Here is a 16,170-nt window from a genome sequence, read left to right as displayed (position 1 = left end):
AGGTTGACACCTCTTTATTTAAATATGACGTTGCTGGTTTTCAACCACTCATACCACGTATTCGAGGGTACTACATCAAAGGTGCCAAGAAGAGCACGGATAACGTGAGATATCGACGTTAAAGAGCATTGACACCATGGTCGCAAAAACTAATTTCAGATTGACGGCCTCACGAGTCCAATCACTCTAACTCACTGAAACTAATATTGAGCTGTGAGTCTGAGTCTGAGCGAGTCTGAGTGAGAAATAATTTGCCGAATCTGCGTCTCTGTGAATCCGGTTGAAGAACATTCTCGTTTGCCTGAGCGCGAGTGAGGCATTAGTGCAAAATGGTATTCATTCATCACACTGAGGGAGCTCCACAGTATTTGCCGACCTATGCGGGCTCTCACCCCTTCGTCAGTGCAGGGTAGCAAACCAGACACGCGTCTGGTTGTCCTCTCTGCCTTTCATTTCTTCCTTTCCTCCTCATCTTCCTTCCTCCAGGTTACCTCCACTACATTGTCGTTTTCAGGGACAACAGAGAATGGCTTGTCCGTTTGCAGCGTTAGCAGCTGCCCGTAGAGAGATCAGCACACTTAATCACGATGAATTTCTTAATAAGATTCGCTATTTACGTGGAAAAGAGGTTTCGAACTACAGCGGCCTGAGTCAATCTCCACAGTGGTGACGGATGTGCTAGAAGCAGACTCACCTGTACACCGTTAAATGCCGAGAAAACCTTCGGTGAAAAATAATCGGACCAGATTTAAATGAGGGCGCTTGTTCGGTCTCAGAAGGGTTATTAGCGCTTGTTTAGCGCCCATTTACGATCTCCTGAAAAAGGCCAAAGGACAATTGTTTAAGGGGGGGGGGGGGGCGCTTGCTCATCTTTTTACAGTGTATTCTTTGTCTTTTACAGGGTTCTGTGAGAAATTTTACTTTACAAATGAGTGAAACATCTAGCACACCTTTGGCACAGGCTGTGAAGATGCATTTCTTTAGATGAAGGATATGCAATCCTCAAAATATTCATGTCGTAAAATAACCGAACAGAGAACTGCTCGAGTAACCAGAGTTGCTTTATGACGATATGTCACATTTTGCAGAAAACTGTGTGCTTCCTTTGAGTCGACCTGTGGCACTTGTGGAGTGCGAAAAACGCTGCGGATTTCCTTGCGAGTGAGTTATCCTTTCATTTTATGTCATACGTCACGAATATTTAAAATAATTTCATGGTTTTTGTCCAACAAACTGAAACGTGATGCTTAGTCAGTATACGCTTGTAACTGCACAGACAAGTATATGGCCCGTCCTGCGCATGCAAGTTAAAGTACAAAGGGTTAGTGTGGACTTTTTTATGCAAGGCAATAGGTGTAGTAAATATAAGTTTAAGGAAAAATTTGTGAGCCCTTAATTTGAACTCTAATTTTGCAACATATGCTTAAATATTTTTGCCTCTTCTTTATAACTACTTCAAAGGTCACTCCCTGTGATAAATTCGGAAACAGCGTGCTCATACTGCTCCTTGAGTGAAACAAAACGACTTTTACACTGGCAGCTCAGATGACATCATACCAATGCACCATATATTAGGACAAGCAGCAGGTCTTTAGTGAATTCCGCGTGAATTCAAGCTCACGAGGTCATACCAACAGGCATCGGAAGCCGTGGTATATAAAAGATACTTATTCTGTGTGGCCAGTGCTCAACTAACAAATACTTCATTCATGCTCGTCGTCATGACTTCGTTGACCTCTCTAAGCACCGTTCAAAAATTAGGAGCGATGCCTTCGCGTGGATGCGCAGGCGGTGTTGGAATATCATTTGTGAGAATGTGGCTTTCTGTTATATCTAATTATTTGACCGAGTATTTGTGCAGCATGAAATGGCCATCTTCTTGTGCCAACCATGCCTGAGCTTTCAACCGAGGATGTGGTGTTAATGACTCACGAAGCATCTCGATCTTGATATGCGTAGCTAAGTTAGCGTTTAGTTGTGACGCATCATATGCGAGTGGTGCCTTAGCGTCTGTGTGCTGTAACAATGCTGTACTTAGCGGTGGTATTTTTGAGTTCAACAGATTAAAAGTGTTGCTGGTTGATGATAGTGGTGTGGTGTTCATTTTTTTCCGTAATCTGTTGACTGATCTGTTACCTGTACCGACGGGGGGAGAGGAACAGGTGGCTTCATATCTTTATTCAACTACGTCCTCGTGTGCAGTGTCAGATATCTCTGCAGATGTACGAACAAAAATGATGATGATGATGCATAATAATTAGTGGCGCAAGGATCGGTTACGATTACAGCGCCAACAAAAAATATCATGTGCGTGCAGTGCTGTGTTGAATGACAATATGTTTGCTTAGATTGGTGTAAAGGGCCTAAAATCTTGCGCACAAGACATGCGTAACTAGACGTAACTAATAAAACTACAGCAATTGCAATAAACGCGCGCAATGAATATGAAATATCAGCAGGAAAGAAACTAATACACATAGTGTTTGGGACTATTAGGGAGCAAACAGCCTCTAAATAACCACGCAAGCAAAAGTGTCAAGGTGGGCGCATTCAAGCAATAGTCTCCGAGCAACCTTCTCCTAAAGAGGAGGTGTGGCGAGACTCCGGCATCAATAAGTCGTAATGTATTTCTGAGTACGCCGATAAACTGTAGTGGCCTAACATCAGCGTGAAAGAATACATGAATAACTTAGCAATAACAAGTAATGAGCACTGTCTTTTCGTATGTTGAATATTTCATATTTGAAACCTTGAGATAAAATTCAGTGATTGAATGGCCACTCTCCTTCACTCTATACGCAGGGAAACTATCTACGACATCACGCAGTCGTTCTCTAAGTCATACGGACTTATGGCTGAAGAAGGGTGAGTCATAAAATAGGTAACGTCTACAAGTACACCAATATTCAAAAACTCCTGAATTGGTCGGACAATTTTGAGCTCATGAGCACAATGCAACCCTGGGTGTTCGTAATCACATCTGCCAAAATTTGCAACGCTAAGAGCTACTTAAACGGGCAAAACTTCAAGCGGAACTCGGCTTGGTTTCTTTTCATGAGCGCGCGGCCATAGATTGAAGAGATGACGTACATGACAGGGTGACCCTACGTGGTTGGTAGTGTGGTGACATCGCTTCCCTTTGGAGACGTGTGCTTCTAAAAGTCATATAATGTTACCAGTTGCGGCGCGTGACACTGCGAGAACTAGTTTACACGACATGTATAGTTCTGTATTTGTACCTTTAGTAGATGCATAAAACCTGAGAGAAATATTAACATTTACAGACGAAACGCTGAATAGTTGTCTTTTTTAAAATTTTGTTGCAAATCACGATGATATGCTACACCAATGTGCTTCCGCTTCGCATGCGTTAGTACTCTCGCCATTTGCGTCTTATGCAGACGATACGCCTTTGATATAAACTATTTTTAGCCAAAAAGATCTCTGCCGGGGCGCACCAAGACTTTAGTGACGTATTCGCGTCATGAATACGACGTCTTCAATAATGCCATTTTCTGAAAAAGACAAAAATACGCTATCTCGCACTAAAAGGAAGCATCTTTTTAAATATTTCTTCTCTAGCCTCTGGAATTCTCTTGCCATTTCCTTTTTTTATATACCTTACATCTCGTGCTTCTCTGATTTTTCTCCGTCTATCTCTTTTATAAGTGACGCTATATTTGAATTTTCTTCATGAGGTACAGCGTGGTCAATCCCCCTTGGGAGTACGAGCCAAGATCTCTTCGTATACAAAACAAAAGAAAACATGAGTGGATGCGAAGCAGCGCTTCATGTTCACTTCTGTTTCCACTGTTGTTCTAGCGGTATGTTTCTGTGTATGTGTCCTTTGTGTGTGGAGAGGTGTATATATTACCCTCTTGCATAATTGTACATTACCGTGCGTGTATTCATCACACCGCAAAGGAAACACGCAGCGATGCTTCGCATGCCCACACAATTCTCTCACAGTCTCGCAGTCCTCAGCTCGGCGCTTAAGTTTCTGTTTTGCTTAACGTTCAACCTCAATGACTTGAACTCGATGGTTTTGTTTCGCTTAAGCTTCGCGTTTCGTCGCAGTTTCAAGATTAGGAAGGTTTAGAATAACGTGCGCAGGCGCCGCGGACGTTGCTTTAGTTGCGGGAGCCATATGAGATATAGAATAGCGTTCGCTACCCCTAGGGAAAAGTCTCGGGACTTTCGCCCCAACCGCAAACCCGAATGCACGGAAGCTACACACAGTACTTTGCGGGCCTCGTGGGCCGCGATCATCGCACGCTATGCCGGAATTTCTGCGGGTGGGCTGCAAGCGCGAATGGTGGCTCGCGTTATGACGCCTGTGCTGTTGTAGTGACCGTATCGCAAGGGCTTGCGGTGCGCTTTTCTAAACCTCCCTATTTAGTTGCTGGCACTGCTGTTTACGTCATGCAATCCGAGCTCTCATCTGTCCAGAGGTGCCGATCGCACTGCTTACGCTAATGCTTTCATAGCTTACGTTGCCGATTGTAGTATCGTGCGGCGGACGCACCGCACGGAGAACACAGGGCACGTCACTGAAGCGCCGACCGACAAGCAGTACGCCGCACCAGGTAGCCAAGCAGGAACTCCCTTTATGTACACAAGCATGCTACTATGGATGGATGGATATGGCTGTACCCTTTAGATCGGGCGGTGGCTAGCGCCACCAAGCCGTATACCTAATGAACCAAAAACTATACTTATTTTTTTTCGTTAAAACGTGAGTTTGAGGATTCGTACTTCGCAGTGAACAGTTTAATTTTCACTCGTGCCTTGACTTTAGCCACCAATCAGATAACCTCCTTCTAGTTAAGTCTACTCGCTTAAAGTTTATTTTGCCCTCCAGGTCCCTAAACCCCAGTGCTTTGAAAAACTCTGCGCCATCATCCTGAACTATAGGGTGAAGCCCTTTACAGAACATTATCAAGTGTTCGGCAATTTCTTCTTTCTCTCCACACGCACTGCATACCGTGTCTACCCCTTCGTATTTGGCCCGATATGTCTTGGTTCGCAGTACTCCCGTCCTGGCTTCAAACAGTAGAGAACTACCCCGAGTATTATCATAGATCCTTTCCTTGGCAAATTCCTGCTTAAAAGTTCGATAGATTTCTAGTGCAGACTTCTTAATCATGCCCATTCTCCGCATGTCAGTCTCCGTTTCCTTCACTTTCTTCTTAATCGATAGTTCTTTTTGGTTTGACCACCTGCTGTTTTCTAAGTATTTACCAGTCAACTTCCTGGTTCGCTTCCTCCAATTTGTATCAACATTCTTCATGTACAAGTAGCAGAAAACCTTCCGAGCCCAACGCTCTTCCCCCATTTCTCTCAATCGCTTCTCAAATTTTATCTTGCTGCTAGCTTCCCTGCCCTCAAATGATGTCCGTCCCATATCACCTTGTACACCCTGATTTGGTGTATTCCCGTGAGCTCCTAAAGCAAACCTTCCTTTTCCACGTTGATTAATTTCTAATCTTGCTTGAACTTCTGATGTAATGCACAAGACCGCATTGCTGAACGTCAGCCCAGGAACCATGACCTCTTTCCATAGTCCTCTCACAACATCATACCTATTGTAATTCCACAGTGCCCTATTTTCTATTTTTCATGACTGCTGCATTCCTGTTACCTTTAGTCGTCACGTATATTTCGTGTTCCCTCAGATACTCGGTCCCATTGCTTATCCATACGCCCAGATATATGTATTTATCTGTTATCTCTAGCGTGACCTCCTGTATTCTAAGCTCACTACCTTCGTTATGATTGAAAATCACAATTGCTAATTTTTCCTTACTGGATCTAAAATCTAACCTATCTCCCTCGTTACCGCAGATGTCCATCAATCTCTGCAAATCTTCCTTGTTGTTGGCCATGAGCACTATATCATCTGCGTACATTATTGCTAGTAGTGCCTGATTGATGAGTTTTCCTTGTTTGACTAAAGAGAGGTTGAAGCCTAGTCCGCTTCCCTCTAATCATCATGAATAATAAGGGTGACAGGGGACAACCCTGCTTAAGCCCCCGTTTTAGCTCTGCAGGCTTGGATACCTGTTTTTCCCACTTTATAACTACCTTGTTACCTTTATAGATACCCTTTAAATGATTAGTGACTACATGTTCCACGCCTAGTGTGTCCAGTATTCCCCACAATTCCAGTTGAACCACGCTATCGTACGCTCCCTTGATATCCAAAAATGCTAGCCACAGGGGCCTGTGTTCCTTTTCTGCTATTTAGATGCACTGCGTCAGTGAGAACAGATTGTCGTCCAACCTCCTGTGTTTCCGAAACCCATTCTGCAGTTCCCCCAGCACCCTCTCATCCTCTATCCACGCCTGCAGTCTTTCCTTTATAATCTGCATCGCCAGCCTGTAGACCACTGATGTCACTGTTATAGGACGGTAGTTGTTTATGCCAGCTTTGTCCTCCTTTCCTTTATAGATCATGCTCATCCTGCAAAGTTTCCATTCATCGGGAACTTCACCATCGAATATTATTGTGCTCACTGCCTCTCTCATAACCTGCGTAGACTTCGGACCTAATGTCTTTATCAGCCTAATTGGAATGCCATCTGGGCCTGTTGATGTACTACTAGGAACCCTTTTCTCAGCCCTTTCCCACTCTTGTTGTGAAAATGGAGCCATTGCACCACCGGATTCGTCCTTGTATATTGTGGTGCATAAAGCACTTCTTTGTTGAAATTTTTCTGTCACCCTTGTTCTTATATATTCAATAGCTTCGCCCCCTTCTAGCCTAGTACATTGGGCTGTAATTATAAAACTCTGCTCTAGGCTCGTCTTTTTTCTTAGGGAGTTTAGATGGTTCCAAAATTTCGGAGCTGCCTTTCTATCTTTTTTATGTACTTCTGCCAGCCACTGAGCTTCCTTCCTTCTAATCTTTTCATTGATCAGAAGGGATGCATCCTTTCTACAGCTTATAAAGGTTGCCCATTTTCTTTCAACATCATCTGTCGGTTCACCCCGCTGCTTAGCATGTCTGTGTTCCCTAGAGGCTTCCTGACGTTTTGCTATGACTCTCTTAACTTCCTCATTCCACCAACTTTTGGGTTTGTGTCTTCTTTTGCGGGGTGAGTTGTCACGCGTCTTAGCAAGCTCTAGCTCAAAGAGTCTAATTAGATTCGTGTATGTCCACACTGTCTTATTACCCTCCGTGTTTACTTTCTCAATTTGTTTAGTGGCTATTTCAATTTGCCTTTCTGGATAAAAATTTTTCTGTAGTTGCTCATCTTGTCTCCTTCCCACTTTCACTGCTCTTCCAAAACATTAGCTTGATACGTTTGTGATCACTAACCAGACTTCTGGAGCCACCTTCATCTATGTGCACTCCCCTGAGCTTATCATACAACCTATGTGACATCAGTGCATAATCTATCGTCGACTGAAGCCTTCCTACCTCCCATGTTATTTGCCCTTCACGCTTCTCGGTACTGTTGCAAATGATCAAATCAAGCCTTCCACACATATTCATGATCATTTTGCCTGTCGGGTTGGTATACCCATCTATATCTTCTATGTGCGCATTCATGCCTCCTAGTATAATTATCTTGCACTCTCTTCCTAACTCCTGAATGTCCTTTGATATACATTTCTACCATTGCCTGGTTTTCCTCTCTGGCCTTTGCTCCCGTCCACAAGTACACGAAACCAAGGAGTGTCATTTGACCTGCCACTTTCCGTTTAGCCATAAATGTTCCTTGCAATCCTGCTTGACCCTTTGCCAGTCTGTACTGTTATGAATGAATGCCCCAATACCACCCCCCTTTCTGCTGCCTTCTGTTCTATTACAATATTCCCACGCGTAGTCCGGATTGTTCGGAGGTTGTTTCATGTCCCTGAGATGTGTTTCTACAAAACCGTATACCATCAGCCTCTCTTCCCTTAGCTGTTTTTCTATCTCTTCCCACTTCATCCTGTTCCTACCACCATGCATGTTAATATACCCTATGTCTGAATTGGCTCGGCGCTCGTGGCTACGTCTATTTATGCCCCGGACTGTACCTATCTTAGATATTGGTGCCACTTTGGAATCGTATCTGTCCATGCCACCTGTTGAAGAGTCTCCCTGGTTGTTTTCCTCGTTACTAGCTATCCTGCACCCCGAAGGGTTGCTTGCCCCCCAAAGAAGCTACTGCGCGTCCTGCAAGTCGCCAACCCACCTCATGACCTAGCCGCTTATCGAAGTGAATTCGGTCTCGTTGAAAACCCCCCACCTATGCACCTCTCTGTTTATTTCCACCACCTCAAAGCCTTTCTCTCGACTCATCCGCCATATCTCTTGGTTTGCGTTCACCACCGCTCTTTGCAGGTTGCTATCACGCACCGGTACCTCCGGTATCGTGCATATCACTACCTGTACCTTAGGAGAACTGGCGCGCATGTGATCCACGCCTTTGGCCAGTGTGGCTGCTAGTCCTGCTGCATCTTCATTTAAGACATCGTTTAAACCGCCTGAATTAATCACGAGGTTTCGTCTATCAGCTGTCGTTTTGAGCTTTGCGCTCGCTTGCCTCATGACTGCTCCAGCTTGCGTCCTGGGAACGCCCCTACTGCAACCCTCTTGTCACCTCTTACCCTCTCTTTGATGGCTTATGTGCATCGATTTAAATTCGAGTTGCGGCGATTATCACATGCTGTGACTTTTAAGCTGGAGCGTTCTGCACCTGGGGGTTACTTGCACCTGTGACGCCGGCTGTTTGTTCCCTCTTTGCCCCACCACTACCTCGCTGAAGCTGGGCCTTGCGACAGTTGAACCGGCTAAACCTGTTTTTTCCAAACTATCTTGCTTTTCCTTCTTTATCGTTCTGGTTGCCGGTTGCCTACTGTTCTCTCGGTAGGTCGCTTCTTTGTTCAGCTTCGCTAGCGCTTCCTCGGCGGACTTCAGTCTTTCTCCCATCGCCCTCGTTTTCTCTTGCTCTGTCGCCAACGCAGTCTCGAGCTCGGCGATTCTCATCAGCAATTCACTCTGGGCAACCATTATTTTCTCCATTTTTTCCTTGACCTCACATTGCCTACACTTCGCGTCAGCCTCTTCTCCATCCGCTTCTACGCTTGGCGATAGTTATAGCACGAGAACAAAACGACGACACAGAGACAAAAAGGACACGAAGGACACCTGTCCTTCTTGTCTCTGTGTCGTCATTTTGTTCTCGCGCTATAACTATCGTCATGCCATACCAACTAGCCCAAGCTGCCACACTTCTACGCTTGGGTCAACTTTCAAACCCAATCCACGTCCTGAACACTTTACAGTCTTTTTAACAATGCCTTTCTGACACCAATTGTCCCTATACACGATAATTACTGAACTCAAGCCCTGCACTACAAAAAAAAAGAAAGTCCAAGCTCTACTACAAAAGTTTGCGTGTTCAATGTACGCGCACCACCCCCACGGGGTGGCAAAAGAAAAAAAAACAACAACAAAAAAATTTCAAACACACACACCCACACTAACTAATAAATACCTCGTGACTGGCCCCCAAAAAAGCCGCACCATAAAACAAGTGCTACGAAGATTTCAACCACTGCCTTATAATTATAAAAACAAGCTCAAAACATGCAAAAACACTTATCTGCGCAGTCGATCCGGAGCGCTCAAAAAACACGTCGATCCACCTTGACAGCCTGAACTGAACTACTATGTACATATGTACAATGCCCCTTGGGGGGCAGAGAACCGATTTTCAAACCGAAACCAAAACCCAGACACTACTTCATCCTCCCCTTGAAATAAATATGATGTGGGGTTCTCCTCGCAACCAATGCACAACAAAACAATGCACAGAAGATTAAGAAACTGATCAACATAACACATTAAGTATTACACAACAAATACACGAAATTAGAAAGGTAATGCACACTTGAGAAGGAGTAACAAGCACACACTGCGCGTAGCACAACGAATGATGGCGTAGGGCAAGTCCAGTCGGCCAGAGCTACGCTGACGTCAGAGATCGCGAGGTTACAACTGGTCGACATGGAATCCAGCGAGCGATTCCTAGCGCTTATGGCGTCTCACAACGTCGTTTTGTCTGCTCACATCCCTAAACGCTTATGGCGGAAGTTACGTACGAACGTCCCTATAATTTTAACCATAATGTCGACGTCGGCCTACCTGTGTTCACAAACATTGAATGGGTCTATAAAAATGAGAGAACGGGTGTCAGCAAATGCACAATACTAAGCTGACTAAACGCTAAATAAGTCTGAAACGTGGTGGCGTTCTTCATGTTCTGATTCATTATTAAATGTGAAAGCATTTCATAGCAAACTTCGGCGACTTTGAGCGCGTCCGTCCGTGCGTCCGTCCGTCCGTCCGTCCGTCCGTCCATCCATCCATCCATCCATCCATCCATCCATCCATCCATCCATCCATCCATCCATCCATCCATCCATCCATCCATCCATCCATCCATCCAGCCGCCTACGACGTTTAGCTCACCTGGCCGTTTCGATAATGATATCGTTACCAAACTTAGCATGGCATTGTAGTGCATGATCATCATCATCATCTCTCAATGACCGCGCCGCGCCTCTCGTGCAGCTCACGCTAGCTGGAGCTGCGCGAGAATAGGAACGAGCTTCTGGCCTGGCGGTTTGGACGCTGGTAGCCGACGTGGCTCCGCTTCAGGCCTGCAATAAAGTGGCGAGATCGGCACGGCCCCATCGGCCGCCTTCGACGTCATCTCACGTCTCTCCTTCTCTCGTCGCTACATTGGTGACCCGGAGAACACGCCCTTCGCCGAGCGGCCCGCGGCCATGTTCCCGCAACTCTGCCCGCCAGTGCCGCCGTTCCAATCGACCTACCCGAAGGTATGGTTCATGCAGCTCGATGCCGTTCTGGCGTTGAATGGCGTCACGGACCAGCCGGTGATGCACGCCATTCTTCAAGACGCACTTCCGGTAGAGTTGCGTCATCTCGCTGCCACTTCAAGCACCAGCCCGCAGCCTTACGATGCCCTCTGCACTGCGGTGCTCGCCCGCAACGGCCTCACCTACCGCCCGCTTCCGTTCACCCGCGACTTCCAGGTTTTCCCTGCGTCGCAGCGTGCGGTACCCTCCGGCCCGAAAGTCTCCACTGACCGGGATCGAACTTCCCCGATTACATCTCCTACAACCTCTTGTCCGGCCACTAACAACGCGAGTCCCGCGTACGACTGACCATCCGATGAGGTTCAGGACATTCGTGCTGCATGCGACCAGTCAGCCACGAGATCCGACGAGGTTCTTCAAGACGTTCCTGTAGCCAAAGACGTCGTGTCGTTGGTGTCGTCAGAGAAAGAGTTGGAAGCTACTGTTTATGCCAAGTCGCCCGGCACAATGAACACCTTTCACTCCTCTGCGAATGAGGAAACGAACACGTTTGCTCAGTTGGATTTGAGCGGCAAACTGATCATCAAGGCGCAGCTGGGCGACGACATACGCCGCATTCCGATCCACAACGAAGACATTACCTACGATGAGCTGATTCTGATGATGCAGCGAGTGTTCCGAGGCAAGATTTCCTCTAACGACGAGGTCACGGTGAAGTACAAGGACGAAGATGGTGACCTGATCACTATTTTCCACAGCTCGGATTTGTCTTTTGCGATCCAGTGCAGCCGGATACTGAAGCTAACAATATTCGTGAACCAACAACCAGTTCCATTGGAACCGGATGAAATTAAGCATTTCAGGAAGGAGCCGCAGGAAATTAGGAATGTTGTAAACCGCCTGCTGGACAGATTCGAGCCCCGTCACTCTGTCTCCAACAACTCGGAGCCAGAGGACAGCGTGGGAAGTGCCCCACAGAAGGCCACAAATGCTGTAGCGCCGAAGGAGTTTGACCCGCTCGCTTCAAAGCAGGCGGGAGGCGACGAGCCCAGTGCACAGATAAAACCCAAAGGTAAAAACGGCCGGGTAGGCACTCCTGACAGCATCTCGAGCCTAGATGCGGCCGCCGCCACTCAGCAGCAACTTCACGCGATGCAACAGCACCAAATGCAGCAGCAGCAGCATCACTACCCTCAGCACACTGGGCAGACCGGAGTCGGATACATGGGTCAACCAGGATCTCAACAGCCTTACGCACCTCAAGGACATCCTCCACCACAACAGCAGCAGCAGCAGCCACTACCTCCTGCACAGCAGCAACCGGTAGTTCCTGGTGGATATGCAGGTGCACCGATGCCGACAGCCAGGCCTGGCCCCACCCCAACTCCTGGGATGCCCGGCCAGCCACCTCAGGGGCCCTACGGTCAGGCTGCATTTCCTCAGGCATCGGTCGGCCAGAGGATGCCACATGGGCAGCCCTTTCCGCCAGGCGCTGCCCCCACCGGGGCACAGGGACCACCGCAACCCGGCCCTCCCCAACAGAGCATGCCCCAGGGCCCCCCTCCACAGCCCGCACAACCACAGCCTCCATTTGGTGGCGCCCCGCCCGTGTCACAGGCCTACCCAGGCTACCCCCCTCATGCCACCCTCTCCTCGCAAGCTGGCCCCTACCACTCGAATCCCAACCCTCCCTTCCTTCTTCGTCCACTGCGCAACTCCCAGTGTCGCCCACCAGAGACCCACTGGTTCCCGATGGTCACTACACGTTGACAAACTGGACTTCCCAAACGGACACCTTGTGGATTGTCGTACATGTATATAGTCTCTTTCTCTTTCTTTGTTATATACACTTCAAATCGCGCAAAGCGCTAGGGGGGGAGCCCTGTAGTGCATGATCATCATCATCATCTCTCTATGACCGCGCCGCGCCTCTCGTGCAGCTCACGCTAGCTGGAGCTGCGCGAGAATAGAAACGAGCTTCTGGCCTGGCGGTTTGGACGCTGGTAGCCGACGTGGCTCCGCTTCAGGCCTTCAATAAAGTGGCGAGATCGGCACGGCCCCATCGGCCGCCTTCGACGTCATCTCACGTCTCTCCTTCTCTCGTCGCTACAGCATATAACGACTGTATGACGAACATGTATGACTAGTCATAACATGAAAATTATGGCATGCATGTCATGAATGTCATAATTTACATTTATTTATTTATTTGTTGTGCCCTCAAGAACCGAGGGCATTACAGAGGGGAGTGGTGAATGGAAAACTACACAAACTTGGGTACTAAATAACAGAACAAAAACGTAATACAACAGTGCAGTAAAACAAACGACTACAAATAGCAGTACATAAAATGTAGCAAGAAAATGCTTTGCAATGATTTTCAAAACAAAGTAACATGACATTATTTCAAGTTTATACAACTTTACAACAATATTAGGGTGCCATGAGTTCCAAGTTAAACAATGTTAGCCGTAGCCTTTCGAAAAAGTTTATTATCAATGGTGGTGACTATGTCATTGGGAAGGTGGTTCCATTGCCGAGATGTTCTAGGGAAAAATGAATAATTATAGGTGTTGCTGTTTCCTGTTGGGATTCCGACATTGAAGCGATAGTCTACACGGTGCGATAAGTAATGTGGCTGTGAAATGAAGTTATTATGAAGAAATGGGTGATGGACTATCTTGTGAAACAGAGTTAAGCGAGCTATAATTCTCCATGATGCTAGTGATGGAAGACATAGGTTAGCTTTCATTGAAGATATGCTGGATGTGCGGTTATAATTGGAAAAAATTAAACGAACAGAATTGTTTCGAAGAAGGTCTAGAGAAGAGATGAGGTTTTCGTTGTGTTGGTTCCACACGTCGGCGTATTCTAGTTTTGGGCGCACTAATGACTAATAAACTTGTAATTTCAATGATGACGGGGCGTAAGAAAATTTGTGACGTAAGTAGAAAAGCGTGCTGTTAGCTATGCTGGTTATGTATTCAATACGCCTAAGTATTTATATGAATTCACAGGATCTAAGGGGATATTATTTATACGGTAGATTGAAAGGGTGGTACAATTTCTATGAACATGTTAAATTTTACATTTGTCAATATTTAGTTGCATTCGTCAGGTATTACACCAATCATATATAAGGTTTAGATCTGACTGAAAAGCATTGGAATTGTCAATACTGATTATTTCACGGTAAATTACGCAATCGTCAGCAAATAGGTGAACATGAGATGTCATTGTAGATGGCAAGTCGTTAATATAGATGAGAAAAATAAGTGGTACTAGTGCTGAACCTTGAGGCACGCCGGAACGAACTTCAGTTACAGGTGAGTCATGACTATTAGCAGTGACAAACTGATGGCGGTTACAAAAAAAATATTCAATTCATTTGAGTGTGTTATTATCGAGGTTCAAAAGACTTAGTTTGAAAAGAAGTAGTTGATGCGAAACTTTGTCAAATGCTTTAGTAAAATCTAAAAACACAGTCAGCAGATGAGGCGCGATCTAAAATATAGTTTAGTCCCTGAGTAAATGATATTAGTTGCGTTTCGCATGAGTAAGTTTTATAGAAACCGTGTTGAGCTGTTGTGAAAAATGAGTTGGAGTTGAGGAAGTTAACCAGGTTGGTGAAAATTACGTGTTCAAGAAGTTTGCAACAGGTGCTGGCCAGTGAGATTGGGCGGTAATTCAAGGGTGAGTTTTTGCTGCCGGACCTGTGCAGAGGAACCACCTTCCTTATTTTTCATTGCGAAGGAAGAGTAGATGAGTCTATGGATTGTTGAAAGATTTTGGTCAATAAGATGGAGGTGAAGACGCTAGTGCTTTTCGAAAATTTGCTATTGATGCCGTCAAAGCCTGGAGCTGAGTTAAAGGGTAATCTATCAATAAGTTTAGCAATGCCAGATGAATTCACCGTTACAGAATTCATGGTAAGATAGTTGCATGCGCTGGTGTCCGATAGGTGGATGCTGCTTGAAACCGAGAAATTATTGCAAAATGCGTCATTAAAAATTATCGCGCAAAAGTTACTTGAGATTATGTTGCCTTCTGTGTCTTTTAGATTGATAGTGCTATCGCAAGGGGGGTTAATGACGTGCCAGAACTAGCGAATGTCTGTTTTGATCATGTCTGGTAGTGTGTGGGTTACGTAATAAGTTTTAGCTTCCTTTAGGGCAGATATATATGTACGATTAGCAGTTTCGTAAGATTCCCAACGTGCTTCGTTAGAAGATGATTTAGCTGACCGATAGAGCCATTTCTTTTTGTTAGATAGGCGCTTCATATATGCGTTATACCAGGGGGCATGTGTGTTGGAAGTGATGGTACGATTAGGAATATATTTTTCTGTCAACATACGTACCTGATCTGCAAAAATACACCAGTTATTCTCGAGAGAATGCGTATCAAAGTTAATCAAATCGCTGTCAAGAAATGAGCCCAATGCATCGTTAATTGCCTCGAAATTAGCTTTCGTATAATCACGAATAATTTTCTTAACCTTAGTTGTTTTAAGAGCGCTATCGTTAATAGCAAAACTTAATAAAGAATGACCGCTAATACTAGGCAGAAAAGTTATAGGGGAAGCTAGATCTGGACGATTAGTTAAGACTAAGTCAAGCGTGCTAGCAGTAGTGGAAGTGATTCTGGTCGGCTGGGTAACGAGCTGCGACAGGGAAAACACGAAACAAAGTTCGCAAAATTCTTTCGCCTGAGTTGAAAAGGGTGTTATACCAGGTGGTTGTGTGTTCCATAACAGATTGGGAAAATTAAAGTCACCGAGTAAAAACAAGGGTGATGAGGGAAACAGAGATCAAACGACGTTAATAGCATCGTGTAAAATGTCGAGGAAGGTGGCAGATGACGAAGGTGGGCGATAGCATACACCAATGATTATCTTTGTATGACTGAGCGTTAGGCAAGCCCATGTGCATTCAAGCTCGGTTTTAATGTCTATATGAAACGACGGAACATCTTTAGAAATGGCGAGAACAACACCTCCTCTTCCGCGCTCAGTGCGGTCACACCGGTAGAAAGTGAAACTAAAAGTGCCATGAAATATATCACAATCAAGCACATGTGCAGGAAGCAAGGATTCTGTTAGGGCGACAATTTTAGCGCTGCACGTGTCGATTGATGATGACAACGAAAAGTGTTTGTTTACAACACTTCTTGCATTTGTAAAAAAAATGGGCAGAAAGATTGTGTCTGCATGAGGCGATTGGCCGCTTCCCTCATTGTTCTGCTATTGTGCCGGAAACCGTGCATTCACACAATTTCGTCCAGTACCTGTTGCATAGTGAATCAGTTTACGCACAGCATTGTTAGTAGCGT

At 45.7% G+C, this 16,170-nt stretch overlaps 2 protein-coding genes across 5 annotated transcripts in view; both read left to right on the top strand.

Moving 5' to 3' along the window:
* LOC119159444 (uncharacterized) overlaps window positions 1-16,170 on the top strand; it is a 633,480-nt gene that overhangs the window by 239,899 nt on the left and 377,411 nt on the right. For all 4 annotated transcript variants that reach the window (XR_012894521.1, XM_075890909.1, XM_075890908.1 and 1 more), the window contains 2 exons: window positions 1,089-1,161; window positions 2,803-2,865. Coding sequence is in view for 3 of the 4 variants with exons in the window: in XM_075890909.1 (XP_075747024.1) it covers window positions 1,089-1,161; window positions 2,803-2,865 (136 nt within the window). In the remaining variant the exon portion in view is untranslated. The remainder of the gene's footprint in view (window positions 1-1,088; window positions 1,162-2,802; window positions 2,866-16,170) is intronic.
* Window positions 9,362-13,858, top strand: LOC142804215 (uncharacterized). The gene has a single exon (XM_075890907.1). The coding sequence runs from the start codon at window positions 11,347-11,349 to the stop codon at window positions 12,607-12,609; it is 1,263 nt and encodes a 420-aa protein (XP_075747022.1). The 5' UTR covers window positions 9,362-11,346; the 3' UTR covers window positions 12,610-13,858.

Source organism: Rhipicephalus microplus, chromosome 3 (genome assembly GCF_043290135.1).
Source record: "Rhipicephalus microplus isolate Deutch F79 chromosome 3, USDA_Rmic, whole genome shotgun sequence".
NCBI classification, from domain to species: Eukaryota; Metazoa; Arthropoda; class Arachnida; order Ixodida; family Ixodidae; genus Rhipicephalus; species Rhipicephalus microplus.
This window is presented reverse-complemented; position numbering and strand designations above follow the sequence as displayed.

Bases quoted from the DNA above. Each gene is read 5' to 3' on its own strand.
- LOC142804215 (XM_075890907.1), top strand. From the start codon at position 11,347: ATGAACACCTTTCACTCCTCTGCGAATGAGGAAACGAACACGTTTGCT.